This window comes from Eublepharis macularius, chromosome 5 (assembly GCF_028583425.1).
Source record: "Eublepharis macularius isolate TG4126 chromosome 5, MPM_Emac_v1.0, whole genome shotgun sequence".
Lineage (NCBI taxonomy): Eukaryota > Metazoa > Chordata > Lepidosauria > Squamata > Eublepharidae > Eublepharis > Eublepharis macularius.
Window position 1 is genome coordinate 30,600,046 of NC_072794.1, and position 23,047 is coordinate 30,623,092.

The 23,047-nt window shown below is 42.2% G+C and overlaps 1 protein-coding gene across 2 annotated transcripts in view; it reads left to right on the forward strand.

Moving 5' to 3' along the window:
- The window catches only part of SELP (selectin P), a 43,002-nt gene that overhangs the window by 14,820 nt on the left and 5,135 nt on the right, over positions 1-23,047 (forward strand). For both annotated transcript variants that reach the window (XM_054982009.1, XM_054982010.1), the window contains 11 exons: positions 974-1,159; positions 3,625-3,810; positions 5,421-5,606; positions 7,651-7,836; positions 9,060-9,245; positions 9,444-9,629; positions 10,218-10,403; positions 12,219-12,404; positions 14,409-14,594; positions 21,548-21,670; positions 22,888-22,918. In XM_054982009.1, coding sequence (XP_054837984.1) covers positions 974-1,159; positions 3,625-3,810; positions 5,421-5,606; positions 7,651-7,836; positions 9,060-9,245; positions 9,444-9,629; positions 10,218-10,403; positions 12,219-12,404; positions 14,409-14,594; positions 21,548-21,670; positions 22,888-22,918 — 1,828 coding nt within the window. The remainder of the gene's footprint in view (positions 1-973; positions 1,160-3,624; positions 3,811-5,420; positions 5,607-7,650; positions 7,837-9,059; positions 9,246-9,443; positions 9,630-10,217; positions 10,404-12,218; positions 12,405-14,408; positions 14,595-21,547; positions 21,671-22,887; positions 22,919-23,047) is intronic.

A 23,047-nucleotide genomic window follows, 5' to 3' on the forward strand; every position in this document is an offset into this window, starting at 1 on the left:
CCCTGGAGCAGTTTCTCTGCTCCCATAGGCCATCAGTCCACTCTGTGGGGGGGGGGGCATCACCCCAGGACCAGAGCATGGTTCTCAAGGTCCAACCCGTGTTCTCCTCACATCTTTGTGATGCGTTGATGTGTTCAAATGGCGCCACCACAAGTCTGTGGGTGTTTTTCACTCCCATCGCCTCCAATGGGCCTTCTGGCCTCTCATGTGGTTTCCAATGGGCATTCCTGTCATCCATTGAAGAATCCACCTCCCCTACCTGCCTCTCCAGGACCTGGGGGCTTCTCCCAAGTGCTGCAGACAGCGAGAACGGCCCTTGCCAGGTCCTGCCGCTTTTCTGGGCTCATTTTTCAGGGAGGAGGTGCATCTCCCTTGGAGCAGCAGTGGCGGCAGCAGTGGAGTTTGCAAGCAAGTGGTGTTTCTGCCGCCAGCCTGCCCCTTGATGGGAACAGTGTTGGACAAGTGGGTGGGCAAGCACCCTGTCTGCACTGTCAGCACTGGGGCGTGGCTCCTCTCAGAACAGGCACCTCTGTTGGGGTGCAGCAAGCCCGCTCGTGGGGTTCTTTCCCTGAAGGTGGGGGTGTGTGGCAGCTGGGGATAGGAAACACAGCCTGGAACTGGCTACGCCTTCCCCTGCCACTCAAAGCAGTGTCAGCTCTGTAGCAATTGAAACAAAAATTAAACTGTGCGGAAAAGAAAACCAGGCACCACATCGACTCCATACCAATAAAGTGCTGAAGGACAGAGGCTGAACCAATTCCAGTCCTTGTGGACCAAAAGCTGATATAAAGAGGAGTAAGAGCGGTATGTGGAAAACCCCAGTTACTGACCAAAGCAAAACAGAGCCCGAAAAATCATGGCAATACTTTCCCTCTGCTGCTTCCCCTTGTCTGATTTTAGATTGTTGTAATAATGGTGATGATCACTGTAATAATAATCACAATGCCTCTCTTCTTGCCTTTTTCTTCTTTAGCCGTGCAGTGCCGACCATTAAATACCCCTTCAAATGGTGAGCGCCACTGTTCTCCCGTCCACGGGGAATTCCAGTACCAGTCTACTTGCCGTTTTACCTGCACAGAGGGCTTTGTAGTAAATGGAGCAGAGACCAGCATATGTGAAGCATCTGGCAGATGGACTTACCCAGAGCCAATATGCCAAGGTTCATTCTTCTCTCTAAATTCTGTTCTAACATTCCCACCGTGGTGTTCAATGCTTGGGAGGTTCAACAAGTGAACAAGGGGATCTAACTGATGGAGGGGCTCCACCAGGAAGTGGAAAATTTCTACCAATCTGTATGTTTAGATTCATGTAATTAACATGCTTTGTGTATCTTTTTCATAACATTGGAGTATTCTAAACTACGGCTGGTGGGCAATGATACATTACGGGTTGTCACCTTTTTACTGGCCCTGTACATGTGCGTTTAATTACCATGAGATATATCAAAATTAAGATGAAGCTTTTTCTAGTATAGGAGTAAAAATAAAAGCTTCATTTTCTAATTTCTGCTTGTCAAGCCGCAGATCAAAGTCAGTAAAAAGCGATAACCCTAAATGCACTTATTTTGGAATCATTATATATAATTCTCAACATGGTATTATATTTGGATTCCTAAATCCATAGATTAGGGCCTAAATTGACAACTCAGATTTGTCCAAAACCTGAAAAAAGTTCCGGGTTTGCAGAAGAATCTGAAAACTAAAAACATACATTTGGGGGTTAAACTCCACCCCCGCCCCCAGCACCTGTAGCTTAAAAAAAATGAATGCCTGATGAGATTTCAGTGGCCATTGTGGGGGTTGTTAAGCGAATACAACAATATTGCCAACCCTTGAGCCTTGGCTTCTGTAGTAAAAGGCAGGGGGAGGGATCAGGGCCCTTTCCAGGACTGTTGTGTCGTCTGTCCCCTGTCCCCCCATTCTAGAGAAAGGACTCATCAAAGTGAGGTCTTTCAGCAACCAAGGGCAACTTTCTACCATATAACTTGCGTGACTCATCCAGGACCAGTCTTGGGTTGTATCAAAAGGGCCATTGCATTGAAATCGCAGGAGGTCATAGTCCCTCTCTATACTGCCTTGGTCAGGCCGCACCTGGAGTACTGTGTGCAGTTCTGGAGGCCTCACTTCAAAAAGGATGTGGACAAAATTGAGAGGGTGCAGAAGAGAGCAACGAGAATGATCAGGGGTGAGGCCTATGAGGAGAGGCTGAGGTCCTTGGGAATGTTTAGTTTGGCAAAGAGGAGATTGAGAGGGGACATGATTGCTCTCTTTAAATATTCAAAAGGCTGTCATTTGGAGGAGGGCAAGGAGCTGTTCCACTTGGCAGCAGAGGATAGGACTCGAAGCAACGGGCTTAAATTACATGCAGAAAGGTACTGGCTGGATATTAGGAAAAACTTTTTCATGGTCATAGTTCAAAGGTGGAATCAGCTGCCTAGGGAGGTGGTGAGCTCCCCTTCACTGGCGGTTTTCAAGAAGAGGCTGGATGAATATTTGTCAAGGATGCTTTAGGCTCATCCTGCATTGGGCAGGGGTTTGGAGTAGAAGGTCTGTATGGCCCCTTCCAACTCTGTGATTCTGTGACCAGCAGTGGATACAGGATGACTTAATGCCACACAACTTACCTGGGCTCACAGCATCCACTGCATAATGTATACCACTTGGCTGGGCCTGGTGGTGGCCATCACACAGTTCACCTGAGTGGCTTACTACTGTATGCCATCACAACATAGACATGACAGCCATTTTATTTTATTTTTCTCCCACTGGGGGACCCACAACCCTATTCCGGGCAAACAGTAAGGCTTAGGAGAGGAAAGGTAGAAGGAACAGAGCCCTAGGAAAGGAGGATTCAGGGAGCTAAGGAACTGATAGCCCAAAAAACTCCAGATGTAGTGTTAGAGAAAGTTTGGTACAGGGGTCATCTTCAGAAATGAGGAGAAAGAGAAAAAGTGAGGTGGTGGCATTTGAGTAGGAAACAAAAATTGTAAAAGAAATGTAGGAGAAAGGGGAGGTGCGTGCATACATCCAGCAGTCACAGAAGCAGAAAATGCTCATTGGACATAGCCAGCCATATGTTTGCCTGCAGGTCTGTAGTTTTATGCTGAAGCTGTGATTTCCAAATATGAAAAATCTTACCACTGAAAAATCTGAAAAGTCAGCAGCATACTTAAATTAGATCTCTTATGTGCTTTCCTTTGACTGTTCTTTAGCTTTTTTAGTATCTTAAAATATATCTTAGTACTCAATCAGCAATCAGACAGAGATGAGCAGACAGACACACACTGTGTCCTAGTTTGAAAGGCTCCATTTAAAATAAGTTAATGTGAAGCACATCGGCTGTGCCTCCCAAGAGCCTTTCCTAAACTGGTGAGTGGCAAGGAGAGATTTGGGCAGGAAACTATAATCTTCAAGCCTGGGACGGTGAGCATGCATAGCCATGGCCAGGCGTGCCAAGTACCATGAGAAATGTAGTTTGTATGGCTTAGAAATCCAGCTGAATGAATCTTAAAAACTGATATAAAGATACTATTTAGCTAGCTGTTTTATTAATGGTCTTGGTTCAATATGCCTCATTTCTTACTCATACACTTTCTAGTCTCACCCCCTTACTCTTATTTCCTAGTCAAGCAATGCCAGGAAATTGAATCTCCTGCAAGAGGAACAATGGACTGCATAAATCCTCTGGGTGACTTTGCATACAATTCCACTTGCAGTTTTGCTTGTGAAACTGGATTTCAGCTCAGTGGCTCAGAGATATTGCATTGCAGCTCATCCGGTCAGTGGACAGCTGCGGTACCCATCTGTCACGGTATGTATCTCACTGGGGTTCCTGCATTTCCATATCAGTTTTCTATTACGGGTCTCCTGCAGTGCTAAGTACACTTAGCACTGCTGCTACTGAAGTGATTGTTGTGGGAGGGGAGACAATGACAAGCTGGTCAGTGACTCAAGAAAAATGTTAGGTTTGTAGTATGTCCAAGCCCAGAGTTTGTATAAGCTACTTCACTGTCCCAACCAAAGGATAGCTACCTCAGGGATCAAACAAGACAAAGCTCATAGATCTCTGCCTGCCTGTGAAATGCAAATTGGAGGCTCACACAGCCTCAATTTGTCTAAGGGCTGTGCAGGAGAGAGATGGTTTAATTTCTACTCTGTTTCAGTGAAAACTAGCTCCTCCTCTCTGCAATTAGCATTTTAATGGAAAATAGAGGTGTATGTTGTCCTTCAAATACTAATTGCGGAGTGGGGGGATCCAGTTTGAATTGCAAAACCAAGTGGAACCTCTTCTCCCTTCCTTGCACAGTCCTCAGGCAGGCTGCGCAAAATTGCAATAGGTATTTTCATCTGTTTGAATCCTCACAGGGTGTAATAGTAACAGACCTAAATCAGGTCCTGCTGCATCTGTATAAAATGTGGGGTTGAGGTGAGGAGGACTGAAAGCACAGCATGGATGAGAAGCAAGGGGGAACTCCATCTACAATAGAAAGAGTTCCACTGCTGTCTAGGAAGAGAGTTGCATGATGTCATCAGGAGAATGATGTGACGTCCTCTTTGTGGCATCCCATCTTCCTCTCGGTCACATTCTCCATCTTTCCTCCTCATCTTGCACCATGGATGCAGGACCTCCCGTCCTGCCATCCACTGGCATCTTTAGACTAGATAGCCAGGTGCAGATCTAGCTCTCATATTTCCTATCATGTATGGAGTTCATATATTAAAGAGTTTATATGATGCTTTAATATGGAATGTTTTTAAATGATTTTAAGGTTGTTATCCGCCCTGAGCACGCTTGAGGGGAGGGCGGAATACAAATATGATACAAATAAAATAATAAATAAAAATAAACTCTTATTTCTTTTCTAAAGCTTAACCAAGGCTCTGAATGAAAGTTTGTTTCTCTCTCCCACACACACACTCACAAAGCAAGCTCCTACACCCCATGTTGCCCTGCTTATTAGTCTCTCTGCTAATAAAATCCTGATGCCAAACCACCTCACCTGTGCTTTTTACCCTGAAGCTGCTTCTCCCAGCGTGCTTTTGGAGCCCATAAAAATACAGGATGGCAGGGGTGAGGCAGTGTTGGTGGGATAAGAAGCACAAGCACGGGATGGTTCACTTCATCCATTCCTCCTAACCATACGCTTGACACCGATCCACTTCCATATGGCGGTAGGCCCAATTTTAAACTCAGGCCTACTGCTTTTGCATCTAGTTTGGCCCTCAGGCTGGAGGCCAATAATGTTTATCGTTATTTGTCCTCAGCTAAACAGGGCTTTCTTATTCCTCTGAGGTAATAGTTTGACGAAAGAGAGATGGGTGTTCCTCCTGTCCCCGCGCATGGGAAGAAATTGCTTTCAACTCTCTTAGAAATCATTGTTGGTTTCTAGCTATGCTTAAATTACCTGGTTTCTTTCTTAGCTGTTCAGTGCCAGCCCCTGGGAGTCCCCATTCATGGAAACATCACCTGCTCCCATCTCCATGGGGACTTCCAGTATCAATCCAGATGCACCTTCCACTGTAGTGAAGGCTTTCAGCTGCTGGGAGAAGAGGAGACTTTGTGCACTGCCTCCAGAGAGTGGACATCTCCACCACCAGTTTGCCAAGGTTTGGAGCTCTTTATTTTTGCAATAGCTTTTCTTTGCTCTCGTGTCTGACATTATAGTCACGATAGTGGGAGATCCATCGTAGGATCATCCTTTTTTAAAAAATGGAAGAATAACATGCAGTAAGGCTTCCAAATTAGATCAGGGCTGGAAGATCCCCTGCATAATTTTCTCAGTGAAAATCTCTCTGTCCCTGAGCTGAGTTTCTGTTTGCACCCAAGGGAAAATGTACTGGCATGACACCTGTATGTTTACTCCTGTAGAGCAAATAGCAGCTTTGGGGAAAGCAGCATGGGAGGGAGGGATGGGAGGAGGTTAAGACTAAGGTGTATACACTGTTTGGGAAGGTAAGAGAGAGTCTGGGGAGTTGATTCCTCCTCTACACTATTTTTTCTTATAAAATATTTGTTGAGTTTCTTCTCTGGAGAGAGACCTTCACCTGATCAGAACATGTATAGGACTACCTGCATGTGTTTTCTAGATTCCATTTGTGAGTACATATGTGTACATACATAAGGCACTTCCAAGAGTTCTATCAGGTTCTAGATTTGCAATGTGCAAAGAGAATCCAAAGATTTAGGGGTATAGAGGTGAAGAAGCAAAGGGCGCCTTCAGATGATACTTTTCTGCATGCACATGTTTTAACATGCTCCCTGTAGTCACATGGCAGCTGCTGGGAACTGCTTCAAAAAAAAAAAAAGGAGAGCCCAAACGGGCTTGGAAGAGCACTATGGAAGGATGAAGGTCTCCCTCCAGCAGTTTTCTCATGTGAAAACTGCATTGGGGGAGGAGTGGTGAAATAACTCCCCCATGTAGTTGTCAAGTGAGAAAACTGTCTTGGGAGTATTAGGAGCTTTTCCTCCCCCAGCTGTGCCATTCTGGGTCCATTTGGCTCCTTTTTTAAAAAAAGAAGCCGTTCTCTACACCCTCCACGTGACTATGGGGAGCATGGTACCTCTTTAGACAAGAACTGCTCAATATCCATTGAGTTTAAAACAAAACTGGCAATGTTAGATATAGTTAAGGAGCCAGAAATGCATGGCCTTTCTCCAGATAGTGAGTTCACCAGGGCAAGGGGCATATTTATCATATCCCAGTAATGTTTCTGATTGTGCCTTTACTTAAATTTTGTATTTGAGGGCAAAGCATGGACTACATCCCTTGACTCTAATGACAAGGATTCCATGGGGGGATCTAATGATTCCCATGTGCAGTGCTCCATGCACAATAAATAGGCCCTTCACCATTGACATGGTAGTAGGGTTACCAACATCCAGGTGGGGCCTGGGGTTCTTCCAAGAGTAAAATTAAACTCCGGGCTATAGAGATCTGTTCCCATGGAGAAAATGGCAGCTTCAGAGGGTGAACTCAATGGCATCACATTCCTGCTGAGCTACCTCCTTTCCCCAAGCTCCATCCTTTTCAGGTACTGCCCCCAAATCTCCAGGAATTTCCCAAGCCAGAGTTGGTAACATACATGCCAGCTGTTACAAACTAGCCTGCAAGATTCCCTGGCTGTAATCTTTTGAATGTCTAAAGTCTTGCAAAATGAACAGCGAAGCAGCGGCAGCAAATAAATAAAATAAAATGTTCCGAACAAACCTGGGGTTTAACTGTTTAGAAGTTAGGTGGTCAGTTAGCAGACATGCCTAGCAAACTTCTTTTCTTGTGGGTACGCAAATATATGTGTGTGTCTAAAAATGTGCTTCAGTAGAACACTTTTGCACAAAGAAGTACATGAGGGTGAGGTTGTGGCTCAGGGGTGGGATGTCTGCTTTGCATGTAGAAGGTCCCATGTTCAAACCTTGACATCTCCTAGTTAAAAGGATCAGGTAACAGGGTGATGTGAAATACTATAACCTGAGACCCTGGAGAGCTGCTGCCAGTCAGAATAGATAAATTGATCTTGGATTTTAAAACCCCCAGTTATTCACACAAGAACCACAACTGTCTTCTTCCATTTCTTAGGAGATCAGTCACTGAAGGGGGGAATCTGGTCTGGTGCAAACTGTTCCTCTTTTCACCATCCTTCTGTGTAATTCTAGTTATTGACTGCCCAAAGTTGGATGCCCCCAAGGACGGAGGATTAAACTGTTCTCATCTGCATGGAGACTTCACGTATAGCTCCCGCTGCACTTTCTCCTGCAATACAGGGTTTGTGCTGGTTGGACAAGAAAGGCGTCAGTGCACAGCCCTTGGACTGTGGACAGAGAAGCCACCTTTTTGTGAAGGTCAGTGCTTACTTGTTGTAATAACTGAAGTTTTGCTAGTTTTTTGGATATGACCCCCCTGCAAAGGAAGCACTAATTCAAGCATGGGGAAACATTTGGTTTCTTATGAGACAGCATCCCATGTTAAGTTCTGCACAGGGTACCAAATGCTTAAACTTTTAAAGATGCTAAATCAGTGAATCTTTAGGAACCCAGCAATGCAATCCTAAACAGAATTATGCCATTCTAATTCCATTGATGTCAATGGGCTCAGCAGGGTGTAACTCTACTTAAGATTGCATTGCAGGCGATCTAGGATTTTTCTAGCCCTGTGCCTGGTAAAAATGTACTCTGGTGGCTGTTTCATAGGGCTCAACTAGATGATACATGTGGCCTTTTCAGCTAGGGAAACATTAATTCCTGATGTGACATGTGACATGAGTTAGGTCAGGGAACCCCCAACCAAATTCGTGTCACACACATTAATTTGTTTGTTTGTTTAAAATATCTACCATGTAGTTCAGCCCATAGGCCTCTGTCCCCTCAGAAACAGCATTTCAAGGATCATTTTGGGCTGTAGTGTGAGGCGATAAATCCTGTTTTGCGGATGGATATGCCTTCTGTTAGCAGAGATTTACCACAGGATCCAAGCTAAGATGTATAGAAGCTAAATCCAGAAGAAAGACAACCACTCTAGAAGTTTCTGCTGTTTTAATGAAGTAACCCCCGCCCACCAAAAACAGAAATGATGTAAGACCCACAATTTACCAGGACCAGGTACCAGAAAAGGGGGACAGCAGGAAGAGCATCTGTAAGAGTGAAACAAAAAGTTGCACCAAGTGAAGTATAGAAAATTTGAATTCATTTCTTGGCATTTGTTTGAGCTGAAGACACCGTCAGTGGGAATAGTGGTTCGACTAGGAAGACCGGCAGTGCAATCCTAAAACACTTTCATGAGAGTAAGCTCAAATGAGTAGACTTCAGTAAGATTCTAAACAGACCAGTTTTGGTTTGCCCTTCCGATCTCTCCTCTGACATGAAACTTACTGTGTGGTGTAGGGTCAGTCATTCTCCCTCAGCTTAATCTACCCCACAGGGTTGTTGTATGGGTAAAATGTGGAAGGGAGAGCCGTGTTCACCACACTGTACTCTTTGGAGGGAGAATGGGAAAAAAATATGCTAGATAGGGACAGAGCCTGGGCTGAGAAAAAGTCTGTGTGCAATTCCACCTTTTATGCCCTCAGCCGTGAAATGCCACAGTCTGCAAAGCCCTGAGAAAGGAAAAATGACCTGCTCTCATCCAGTTGAAGAATTTGCTTACCAATCTACCTGCGAATTTACCTGTGAACCTGGTTTTGCCTTGGCTGGAACAAAAACAACAGGCTGCTTGGCATCTGGGAACTGGAGTGACCCATTTCCTACTTGTCAGGGTAAAGTCTTTTCTTTCTTCAGTGGGTTTTGGGGTTTTGTTTCTGAGTAGTGGCCAGCACCATTACACTAACCCAGAAAAAACTCCTCTATTCCCCCCACCATGTTTTCATAATTAAACTTGTTCCTTCTAGTAGATGGGGAAGTCCTGGCCAGGTGAAAATGGTTTCTTCTTTCACTGTTCTTCTGTATAATTCTAGTTATTGGCTGCCCAAAATTGGATGTCCCAGAGAATGGAGGATTAAACTGCTCTCATCCGCACAGAGATTTTGCATATAGTTCCACCTGCACCTTCTCCTGCAATATGGGTTTTGTGCGAGTTGGACAGGAAAAGCTTCGGTGCACAGCCATGGGTCAGTGGACAGAGAACCCACCCTTTTGTGAAGGTTAGTGTGGAGTACACACTTGGGAATGAGCTAAATGCACATAATAAAATTTAAACCTATCTAATATTCACCAGCCTAGTAAGACATATTTCTGTTTTGATGTTTATCTGTTGCATTATGGTACTGCAACTGACTTATGGTATTCATGTGAGCACTTTAAAAAGAGGAGCCATAGTTCAGTTGTAGTACACTTACTTTTCTTGCAGAGAGTCCTGAATTCAGTTCCTGACCCCTCCAGATAGAGAAAGAAGCTGGGAAAGTCTTCCAACTCTAGACCCACATGATCTGGTGCCTGGAGTCGGTATTAGGCTAACAGGGTATAAGGCAGTTTTATATGAAGGCATATGGTTAAAAAAAAAGTCATTGCTAAATTGGGGCAAGTGCATTTGTCTATTCCAGCTGTTTAAAGCTCCTGTTGAATAAATATCTCTTTATTTTGTTTCTCCCTGATGAAGAGGCATTACCTCAACGTGTGCCAGGGCTTCTGAGCCTTTTGCTGCAATTGGATACAACCATAACTGGATTTTCTTCAGTCTCCTTGATGCGCACGTACCTTTGCCTTGACTGTCTTCTCCTTCTTTGCTTCAGCTGCCAAGTGCCCAGTTCTGCACGCGCCAGACAACAGCCATTTCAACTGTTCTCATCCCCATGGAGATTTTGCGTACGGCTCCAGCTGCAACTTCTCCTGCAATGCTGGTTTCAAGCTGGTTGGACTGGAGATGTTGGACTGCTTGGCTATAGGAAACTGGACAGACCAACTACCATCTTGTAAAGGTCAGTGTTAAATATATGGTCTGGAAGACTAGAAGTGAAGTCACTTGAAGGCTTATCTCATAGCCCTAAACTGTCTGTCTAGGTGTTTTCCTGCTCATATATTGGTAAGCTAATGAGATCACACAACTTCTATAATGGTGCAATCCTAAGCAGAATTACTCCAGTCTAAACCCGTTGAAATCAATGGGCTTAGACTGGAGTAACTCTGCTTAGGATTGCACTGTAAGTCTAATACCAAGGAAACCAATCTTTTAAAGGCTAGATGACACATTTTTTTTAACTAGTTGTTCCCTGCAACCAAACAGCAGCTCCAGGGCATGGCTTCTTTAAAAAAAGGGAGAGTCCATATGGGTTTAGAATGCTGCTGTAGGGGAAGGAAGGGCACTGCCCCCCCCCCCCCGCTGCAAATCATTTTCCTGTTTGAAAACAGCCGCTGGGAGGGAGTTATTTCCCTGTTTTTGCTGCTTCATATGGAAGAATTGTGTTGCAGAGAAACCAGATCCAACATTAAAAATACAAATGTGTAGTGGAGCCCTAAAGCTGCTTCTGAAAAAAGGACCACAAAAATAGGATATTTGCAATTTGGAAATTTAGGATTTCAGTAAATAAAATTATGCAATAGACTCCCAGTACTTCATCATTGATCTGAATGTGTGTCCCCTGAAATAATTTAAACTCATGTCTAAGATTCATGTATCGTGTTGTGGCTGCTGGCTGGCCATTCTTTTGTTAACTGATAGTGCAGGGACAATCCGTTGCTATTTCAGCAATGAGAGTTAATGGCAGATGTTTTCCCTATAGCTCAGAATCTCTCTCCAACGTTTGGAATGTGTACTTGTTAGAGTTTGATGGTGATATCCCCCCTTAGGAGAGACAGCAGAGAGAGAGTGCAAAAGGTCAACACAGGGGCTCTTTACACATGCGCTAAAGGCAGGTTTTATTAGGGGAACCCCTAACACAACTCACATTTAACGTCTAACTTGAAAATTACCTTTAAAACAGTGGCAACGGGGAGGGGGGAGAATCAGCTCCTGTGAGTGTGCAGACAGGAGGAGCATTTTCATTCCAACCTTCATTCCACCTTGCTCATTTTAACTAGCAGAGAAGGGACATTGCGGCGGGGGGGAGGGCTATTTGTCTTAATGCTGGTTCCACATGCCTTCTCAGGTGTGATTAGACAATATGGACAGATCCTGGGCAGATGTGAGGAACAGACAGTAAGATAAATACCCCCCCTTCTCTGCTAGTTAAAGCACATGGGGTGGAAAGGATGGAATGCAGATGCTCCTCCTACCTGCGTGCACGCACAGGATCTGATTCCCCCCCCCTCTCCCCACTGTTTTAAAAGTAAGCTTCAGGTCACATATTAAAAGTGAAATGATTTGGGGTTTTCACCCAACGAAACTCACATTTAGCTCACATATAAAGAAATGGACAGAGAAGCAAAGAGAGAGATGAGAATTTCTAGCTGAATAAGGCCATAGGGTTAAGAGAACGTTGCTCTTTCCTCTGCCTGCTGCAGGGGTACCTGTTTGCTTCCAATGCTTGCATATTTGTAAATAAAGCAAATATTTCAAAGACACAGTCTCCAGTGCTGTCCCATTTCCAGGCAATCGGTGGTACAATCGAATCGTATACAAAATCTTTCCAGTTTAAGCCATTTAAACAAGTGACTTCAGATAAGAATAACTGCATAGATTTGGCACTGCATGTTAGATTTGGCAATGCTGTCTCTAGTACTTCTTACCACTCAGGGAATGGGTAATATGTAACATTATTATTATAAAATATGTCATCTGTTCATTTTTTATTCAGCGGTTCCGTGCCCTGCCCTGGGATCTCCGGACAATGGACGGGGAAACTGCTCTCATCCACATGGATTCTTTGCATTCAACTCCAGCTGTCTTTTCTCCTGTGACTCTGGTTTTGAGTTAGTTGGATCAGAGATGCTCCAGTGCATGGCTAAAGAAAAGTGGACAGGGGATATGCCCATCTGTGAAGGTATGACCTTAAGTTTGCCTTGGATCTGAGGTGGGTTTGAGGAGACAGAACAGACCCTCTCTTGTAATCTGCTGTCCGTCAAATAAACATATGAAGTTGTCTTATATACCTCCAGACCACTGATCCTCTTGGCCTAGTGTCTGTACCCTCTAAAATCTCAGGCAGAGGCGTGCCCCCCCACCCCAGGAGAGAGTTTCAGCTGTGTTTTCTCCTGGGATGTTGGATTCATGAGACCTGGATCCCAAGTGCTTTACAGCTCTGGGAGAGTGGACAGTCTGTGCTGCAAACTCAGACGTGTAACCTTCACAAATAAGGAATTACAGGGCCCACTTTGTCCACTTCCTGAGCCATATAACCAGTGCTTTTTTCTGGAGGGACGCAGGGGTATGCGTACCCCTAAACATTTTGTGAATCTAACGAGAGAAAGTAAAAATTTTAAAATGTTGGAATTCTCACTAAACCAACTCCAAACATATTATGGATATTTATGTGATTTGTTAAGTTTTATGTAGCGTATGTTGGCAACAAAGATGTTTAGTTATATTTAAACTCACTAGGAGCGCTGTTCGCCTTACAAAAAATGGAACGTCTTTGAGCATCGAACACGCCACCGAGATCGCTGGCATAATCGGTGATCGTTAGGGTGCAGACAAATACAAACAAGTCTTCTCTAAGCCACTTGGAGCGCTGGTAGTTGGAATCTAGCATGGTGATTGGTCAGTCTTGTTGCTACCCCCGATGGCAGCAACCAATTTGTGTATTTGTGTACGTTTTGCGCAAAGAGTTTGTCTATACCGAAACTCTTTGGCTGTGCGCACGTGTCACTATAGAGGGGCTTGGTTGGCAATATTGATGCCCATAATTCTCATCACCGACAGTCTTCTGACGTCATTTCCTTTCATGGTGTTTCCTGAGTCTCATATGGAAGCGAGTGTTTAATCTGTGAAGTAGTGTGGTGTTTTACGGATGAAAGTTTGGCCTATAACCTCATTGAGTGGCACAGTGAGCTGTGTAATATGAGGTAATGCATGTTCTTGGTAATTTTGTCCATTGACTGCATTAATTTTTTCTGATTTGAACTATAAAATGGTGATTTCCTTGAGTCAAACTGAGAGTACCCCTAAACATTTTTTTAGAAAAAAAGCACTGCACATAACTATATTTTACATCATTCCCAGGTTGGAGAGGCTTAAATTCTGTGCTTCCCAGACATTCATGAGCCAGATTCAGGACCACAGCACATGGAAAGAAGAGGCTTAGACCCCATGCTGTTTCCCAACTTGAAATGGCTCAGGGAGGCACTGTTAGCCCCATTATGGAAACATAATATGCCAGTTTATAGTACACGTGCAGCCCTGTAAGGGGAAAAGAGGGCCCCTGTGGCTGTTTCAGGTTGGGGAAGAGGCCTAAGTACCGTATCTCTGCACATTGCCATACTGATCTGATTCTGTTCTGTAAACCCTGGAGAAGCATGGTGCTTCGGAACATGCCTTTCTACAGAGCCCAGGGATGTTTCTGTTCTACATGATGGTGATGGTGATGTGTGTGAATGAAAAATGCAGTCTTGTAAATATGCGAGCAGCCAATTACATGGGTTTTCTCCACACAATTGCCACCATTTTCTCTTCTGCAATGGAGTTTAGGTTTGAAAGACTCATGTAATTGGATCTATCCTGGTGGTTATGCGGTATTCACACTTTGCTTAGAAACAATGAAGAAATAGATCCCATGTGGATTGGTGAGATGTGAATAGGACCCTAGCCATACTGACCAATGAGTTGCAGTTTTTCTGTTGAACAGTCAGTGCCATTTACCACAGACACTGAACTTGCTATTTTTTATGTAATTCTTCCCTATGATGAAAGAGGGAAAAGGGTATTACTTTAGGTTTTATTAACCCCTTTATCCATTTCTGGCAATACTGTTTCAAGAAATAACAAAATATTCCTTTAATTCAAATAAGGCAAATTAGGCCTTACAAGTCCTTATTTTTGTTCCTTACAGCTGTATCTTGTCCCCAGCTGGTGAATCAGGAACATATGGTAATGAACTGTTCCCACCCCTGGGGTCCCTTCCGCTATAGTTCAACATGTCACTTGCACTGTGCCGATGGTTATATCCTCAATGGAACAAGCAGGGTGGAGTGCCAGCCTGAAGGCCATTGGTCTGCTGAGATGCCAGTTTGTCAAGGTAATTGTGGTCCCTCCCTTTGCAATTGGGTCATTGTGGGTGAAGGCGTACATAATGTTTAAAAAGAAGTCACAGTGTATTCTTCACCCGTCATTTGAGCCTAACTTTGCAATTTGCATGACAGACACATGTTTTATAAAGCTGGATGCTGGGTTAGGAGGTGGAAGGTGTTTTTTGCTGTCACAGGTGTTAGCCACTGGTGCCATTTCCAGCTGGGGTTGCTGAAAATTTGCAGAATCAGGTCCCCCCCAGAGCTAACCCTGATAATGGCACTTCAAAACCACCATCCCTCGTCTACAGATGTTACTTTTGACTTCATTTTTAGTGGCTGCTGCTGTAAAGAATACCTTAAGTGCAATTTTATAAACTACTTTTAGAATCTGCATTTTTACAAAAGTCAATAAGCTAGGAAAAGTGGAAAGCACTAGGAAAAGAGGAAGACCCAAAATGAGATGGCTTGACTCAATGAAGGAAGCCATGACCACCAGTCTGGAAGATCTGAGCAAGTCTGTTAATGATAGGATGTTCTGGAGGTCTTTCATTCATAAGGTTGCCATAGGTGGTAGGTGACTTGATGGCACCTAACACACATACAGGTTTTTTGAATGTAGTTTTTTAAATGTTGGTTTTAACAATACTTTTTGGACCCAACAAAGATATTATCAAAAAAAGGTTAGATACATATTTTGATGAAAATGATACATTGGAGGTATCTGATATTTATTTATGGGATGCATGGAAACCAGTCTTAAGGGGGGAACTAATTAGTGTACTGACAAACATGAAAAAATAGAAAGAGAAAGTAAGAAAAGAAGCAACAGGAAAAATTAAAGAACTGGAGACAACATAAAATTACAGGATCTGATAAGATATATCAAAGGTTACTTGCAGAACGAAAACTGTTAGACCTAATGGAAGTTAATAAAATTCAGAAAAATTTAATATATGTAAAGCAGAGATATTGGCAGACTTCTAACAAGTCCCTTTGATTACTTTCAAATAAACTTAGAGAAAAAGCTAAAAGCAAAGTAGTTCACCAAATCAAGGATAAAAATAATAATATGCAATCTTCTCTAAAAATATAAGCAAAGTTTTCTCAGACTTTTATTTAAATTTATATAAGTCTGCAGAACCAAATTTAAATAATATCAACTCCTTTTCTGAGAAATGAAACTGGATCCCAAAATTAAACCAAGAGGATAGGGAATATTTGGAAGCACCAGTGACAGAGTGAGATCTCCAGTGTAATAATATCAATGAAAAATAACACCGCTTCAGGAATGGATGCATTTCCAGTGGAGTTTTATAAAGAATATAGTTCCTCTCTAGTTACACCACTCATTAGAACATATAATAATATATTAAATCAAGGACATTTGCCACCCTCATGGGAAATGGCCATCATAGTCCCATTTCTGAAGGAGGGCAAAGATAAATCTATCCCAGGAAATTATAGACCTATAGCACTATCAAATACAGACTATAAAATTTTTACAGCGGTTCTAAGATAACAGAATAAAATCTGTTATTGGCAAAATTATTAATCCAGACCAAACAGGTTTTATCCCGAACAGGAAAATAGAGGATAATATTAGGCGCACACTCAGTATAATTAATCATTGTACAGTGACTAAGCAGGAAGCTGTAATTCTTTCCATAGATATGAAAAAAGCTTTTGATGTAGTAGAGAAAAAGTACTTTATGGTGCTATATGAGAAAATTGGATGTGGAAAAAAGTTTTTAAAAGCAATTGCAGCACTGTATGGGAAATTGAAAGCAATAATTAAAGTGAATAACTTCCTTTCACAATAAATACCAATAACGAGAGGAACCCATCAAGAGTGTCCCCTGTCACCACTGTTGTTTGCGCTATCAATCGAGCCTCTGGCAGAAGCAATTTGTAGAAATGAAAAGATCAAAGGAGTTAAAATTGGCTCCAAAGAACATAAAATATCACTGTTTGCGGATGATGTGGTTATATACCTTACGTCACCACAAGATTCAATGATATCCCTTAAACAAATATTAAAAACTTATGGTGGAATCTTGGGATTAAATGTCCAAAAATCAATATTACATCCGATCGATGTTTCCCAAGAAAAAGAAAAACTCTTAAAACCAATCTGCAACTTTGAATGGGTGAAAGATCATTGGAGATATTTAGGTATAAATATCCCAAAGGAAATAGGGGCTATTATGAAAATTAACTTTGATGTTTTGCAACAGGAGATGATAAATCAATTACAAAAATGGAACTAACATACATTGTCCTGGCATGATAGAATTTCAACGGTTAAAAGTGTAATATTGCCTAAATTTATATATTTATTTAGAACTTTGCCCATGGAAATATCAGGAAATAAATTAAATAAATGGCAAAAAATAGTAAACCAGTTTATCTGGTCAAACTCTAAACCACGAATTAATTTTTCTACAATGTATAAATCGAACGAAAAAGGAGGGCTTCAAATACCGAACCTAAGATTATATTATTATGCTGCAAATTTAGTACAAGTAAGTAGACTATTAGTAAAGGACCCTAAGGAAGATTGGATACAGATTGAGAAGGAATATATGTCACCATTCATACTCTGAGGTACATGTTGGATGAAAAAAGATAAGAGATCATATTCAATCCCAGCAAATCCCGTTTTTAGAAAATACGTTACGAATTTGGGATAAAATATGAAAGTTTATCGCTCCAGAAATATTGCCAGTAGCTAGTATACTGAACTAGGAATGGTTTCTGCTCCTTCAGTTAGCAAAACCCTCACTTCCTTGGGAAGTAAGAGGTCTAGATAGATTGTGTGATTGGTTTAAAAATGGAGAAATAATAACTAAAGCTCAAGTAGAGAGGAAATTGGAAAACAACATTTAATGTTTTCAGTATCTCCAAATGCAGAGGAGTTAGCCGTGTTAGTCTGTGGTAGCAAAATCAAAAAGCGTCCAGTAGCACCTTTAAGACTAACCAATTTTATTGTAGCATAAGCTTTCGAGAATCAAGTTCTCTTCATCAGATGCATGGTACAGAAACTGGTCAAATATAGAAGAGGAGGGGGAAGAAGGGGAGGAGAGAGAAGATGTCTCCAAATAAGTAATTTAATATCTTCATTGCAAAGAAAGGGTGTTTTTAAAAGACAATTAACATTTTTGAGCTAATATTGAAGGACTTAGAGAGTATTGTTAAAGGGTGGTTATCAAAGTTATATAAATATTTGGTGGAAATATTCTATTCCCCCTTACCAAGATATGTCACAAGTTGGCAAAAGGATGGAGTAAAAGAGCTAACTGAACCAGGGTCAAATCCACATTCACCCATTACCCGCATGTTTATCGGATATCTTCCGTTTGCCTCCAATCCGCGATTTTTTCCTCTTCGTTCACATTCCTGCTTCCAATCCGTCTTTCTCGCGCGTCCCTCTGGTCACACGGCCGCTCGAAAACTGCTTTTTTGGGCGGGGCCTTTTTTCCCTGCCCATTTTTTAAAAAAATTTTGAGCACACTTTTCCGTTATTTCGATCTTGCCTTATAAAGAAACATCATTGAAGATAATGATGCCTCTCTTTCCCCCACTGACAGCACTGATGGCTCTCTCCCGTTTCTTTTTTGGAAATTTGGAAGCATGTGGGAAGCTTTCGTGGGCATTTCCTATGCAGGACAGTTCAGTGCCTGAATTTTACTGAAGTTTCACTTCCTTGGAGTGTCATTATTTCGATATTTCGTATTTTCGATATTACAGTAATATAAAATAAAAAAAATAAAAAACAGTTAAAAAGGAAGTTTCGTGAGTCCGTTCTGAGGATGGATTCACCCCCAAATGATTTTTCAAACTACCAGATTTGATTCAGAAACAGCATAATCAATAAATCCAATGCTATGAAGTCAAAAACAGTCTTTTGCAGACTACGGAGCACTTGCAAGTTGAATCAGCCAATAGGAACTCTCGGAATGGCCGGACAGGAAGGGGGGTGGTTTTTTAAAAAACCGCGTAAATTGTGCATTGGCCCGTTTACGGCCACCGTGAAACTCCCATTGAAAACCTGTGACCACATATTCGGGAGAAATGCGAATGAAATGCGTCTGTTTAATGAGGTAATGTGACCGGCACTCGGGATTGCGTGGGGAATGCAGGGAACATGCGATTTAGAATGAGTAATGTGGATTTGCCCCAGATTGGGAGAAAATTTGGGCCTCGCCTTCAGATACATCAAAAATTTTGTGTATTAAATATCAATATTATAAAATGTTTTCAAATCAGTGTTTAAAACTGCTAGCCCATATTGTTGGAGGAAATGTAGAATAAAAGGAACTGGTGGGAAAGCCCAGTAATTCAAGTCTTTTGGAGGGAAATTTATGAGGACATTATAAGGATTGTTAAGGTTTCTTTTCCTTATAATGTTAAAGTGATGTTATTTGATATTTGGAATGACTGTAGATAGACAAAAGAATATATAACTTTGATTTCAATATTGTTGGCAGCTGCAAGGTTATTAATAGTTAAACACTGGAAATCGGATACACCACCTACAAAGATGCAATGGTATAATAAAATATGAGAGCTGTATGTACTTAGTAGAATAACCAACAATTCCTTTTTTGAGGAAAATACCATAAATATGTGGAAAGCTAGTCATGAAGAGGGGTGGAATATGGTATTAGAGTATCTGAAGTGTAATAATATTATCCCAAATAGGAAGGATTATGATGTGTTTTTGAATTAATTGAACTTAAAAATTTGTTATTTCCCCTTTGATTTTTTTTTCATTTTCATTTGTTCATTTTAATTTTTTAAGTTATTATGGGTATTGGAGTATTGTACATTTTGTGTGTTTTGTTTTATCAATAAACGTTTTTAAAAAACAATACTTTTCTGGGGTGGGGTGGGTCTCCTGATTCTTCTGTTTTGTATTAATTAATTCCAAGGCAGTAATACTAAGAATCCATTTCCCAGATTAATAGTTTCAACTCAATCTTCATTTAAAACATCTAACCCAACAATATCTATTATTGGGAAAGCCTTTTTTAAAGTGTTGGTTCTTACCAGCTTTTTTACTCCATCTCTTCCAATTTGCTTCTTCGTTAGAGCTGCCATCACATTTGGCTTTTGCCTACACAGGTCCCACGATCCCAGCCACAGCCTTTCCACTGGTCAGAAGAGAAGCCTTCTTCCCTTTTTCACCAGTGACAGAATGGTAGCCCAAAGTTTTGCAAGCCAGTCCAACTTCAGTAAAAATGTGCCTGAGAATTTCCCTCAGGTTCACTACAGCTCTGCTCTGGAGTCAAAGGGAAGAAGATGTGAAACCACCTTTGCATCTTCAGTTGGCATTTAGCCTCTTTCTGAGCTGTTAGCATAAACATGCATAACATGGCATGTTGAGAGGAAATACACATTGCAAAGTACCTGGAGACACTCAGGTGCAAGATTTTGTGTGTTGTCCTCAGTTCACATGCAGGCTGTTCTTGCTCAGCGCACGTGCATGCCGCTTTCATGGGAGCTCCCTTTGTGTAATTGCATCTGCAGCTGATTCCAGAGGGCAAAGCGCCAATTCAGCTCTGTTTTTACTGTGAGAACAAGTACTGTAGGCTGCTTTGACTTGCCAATTTGCATTTCTTTAAGGTGTGAGAAAGTGTCAAGATCTGCATTTCAATGAATGGATGTGGGAGAAACTGGGACACTTTTAGCAGTTGAGGAGGAGCTTATATCAAATGTATGAATGTATTCACGTGGAGCAAATTGAAGTGTGACTGTGCGAGCCAGTGCATGAAAAGTTGGAGGGGGGACACGTGAAATGAGGTTCACTTGAGCGTCCCTAGGTACTTAGTAAGTGTATTTCCACTTTGTTTCCTGCACTGCACTATAGTGTAATGCACGTGCTTCAGCTGCAGCTTGTGGTTTAAGGCTGATGGTGATGAGGAGCAGTGTCTTGGGGGTAGGGTTGCCAGGTACCCCTCACCTCCCGTTGGGAGGGTGGAGTCCCTGGCACTTACCTTGTGTGCTGCACGAGGTCCTCTTTTGTGTGTGTACTTCGCCGGTGTGATGATACCACTTCTAGAACTGATGTCACCATGCTGGCTGTGTGTGCACTCCCGTGCTCCGATGGGGCCAATTTGGCCCATTTGGGGCCCAAATAGCCCCAAACGAAGTGTGAGAACACTTCCATGGGCAGCGTGACAATGTCACTTCCAGAAGTGATGTTGCTGTGCTGGTTGGGAGTGCGCATGGCGTGCACTCCTGAGGTACCTGCCGGTGGCAACCTCTGGGAGCTTGCCCCCTCCAGCGATCGGCGGACGAGGGGGCAAATACTTGGGAGTTTGGCCACCACCAGCGGGCACCTGGGAACCCTATTTGGGGGTGATAGAGCCAGCCAGCAGGGGACACCCATGAAAGCAAGTTCTTGCAATGGGGCAAGGAGAGAGGGAGCAGGAAGATGCCTAGAGTAGGCAGGGCTTTTTTTCTGGGGGAACGTGGTGGAACGGAGTTCTGGAACCTCTTGAAAATACTTGGCAATAGTGCTTGAAAATAATATTATTTTAAAGAATCCTGTATATTTTTTCCTCATTTCCCTCTTGAGAGTTCTGCCACCTCTTTCCCCAGAAAAAAACCCTTGAGAGTAGGCAATGATTTCCAAGATCTGCTGTCTCAGCATCCCAGGTGAGGTTGGGGCAGACTCCCTTCCCTGAAGAAACAGGCTGTGCAGCATTTTTAAAATCCCTGGTTCACCTATTTTAAGAGACTAAAATGGGAAGCCAGCAAGATTAAGGAGGTGCCTCGCTAAATGTAGGAGGGATATCCTCCTAAATAAAAAAGTCTGCTCTCAAAGATGACACCTTCCTCTCTGATTCTTTAAAGATCATGCTAAACTAGGTGGGCAAGACAGGGAAATGTCTTTGTAATTTATAACAAGGGGATGTAACTTCATCTCTCTAACTGATGGGTTTGGTATTCATTCCAGAAAACGTTGCTTCTTTTCTCAAGCAAGCTCTGCTGTATACTGGTGGAGTCACGGCATCTGTTATTGGCCTGTTGGTATCTGGGACTCTAATAGTTCTGGCAATACGACATTTCAGCAAAAAAGGTAAGAAAAGTTATATGCCCTCCACTCTCTTCCCCCTTTTTGGAGTTGTCCTTGTGTTACTTTTAGATGTGTCATCTTTTAGTTCTTATTTTGATTAAAAGTTAAGAGCTGATCTACACATTATGCAGAAGGAAGTGGATCTAATGGATCCATTTCGGATCTAATATCAAACTGCAGGTATTGTGTGTGTGTGTGGGGGGGTATCATAATATGGAAAGTTCCTGCATGTAGTAAACTAGTAACAATAAAAGTTTAATGTAGGCTTCTACCTGAAATGCTAAGTTCATGACATGCAGGGAGCTTTAATTTTTTTACATGGGAGAGCATACAAACATGTGACTCTTCACTTGCAGTCATACTGTCTCAAATTCTCTCTTCACAGTAGCCCTGTATTGTATACACATTAAGATTAATCCCTGTACAGTCAGTGTACATTGTACACATTTCTTTATAGGTGTGTTGAGTGATTCATGCATTACATTCAATACTTGTATGGCTGGACATGCAATTTAAATTTCACATTTATCATGGTCCATAGTTTTATTTTTAAATTGAATGTGTGTTGGCTCTTCCTTACAAAGAGATGTACGTGCATACATGCAGGGTATATGTAGCTCTCTGTAGGTGTCCCAGTCTATTCATGTGAAGAGGGAGCCTGCCAACCGTGGATATCAGAAGGACGTATGTGTGGTTCCTGTCTTGCACAAATTGGGCCAAGAGTGAATTTTCCAAGTGGGTACAGCTTACATTCATGCAAACCAGAATTTTGGAAAATTAAAGTCCAGGCTTTCATGAATAGAAGCTATCCCTGCATGGAAAATCTACATGTGTTCCCAGTTTATACAAGAGAGCTACGGTATGTATCAGGCACATTGCAGGGACCTGGTCGCTCCCAGTATGTATGGTGGGCAGACTTCTGGCTTGCTTGAGTGGAACACAACATCTGCAGAGCGTTCTTTTGTTCACTGTAACTTGTATACAGGGTTAAAAGGTTGTTCTGAGGATGAAATAGGAGGAACCCAACATATGAACCCCTAAGTTCCTTGGAAGAAGATTGGGATATGAGTAGAATTTAATAGCTTCATCACTATCTTGCATTCTAATCAAAGCAATTGCTATATTTTTATCTCCTGTTTCCATTCATAAATGATATCAACTGGGTTTCTCCTCCTTCTCTCTGTCTCTCTGTTCCATCTGCTGGACACTTTGACCATCAGAAGAAAAAAATAAGCTCTTGAATTCTACAAGGTAAGGCCATCTGTGTGAAGTGAAGCCAAATCATTTTAACCCCTCTCAGAAAACAATTCAGTCTTGTGACACCTTAAAAATAAACTTGTTTATTGTATCATAAACTGGAGAGCCTACCTTTTCAGAATC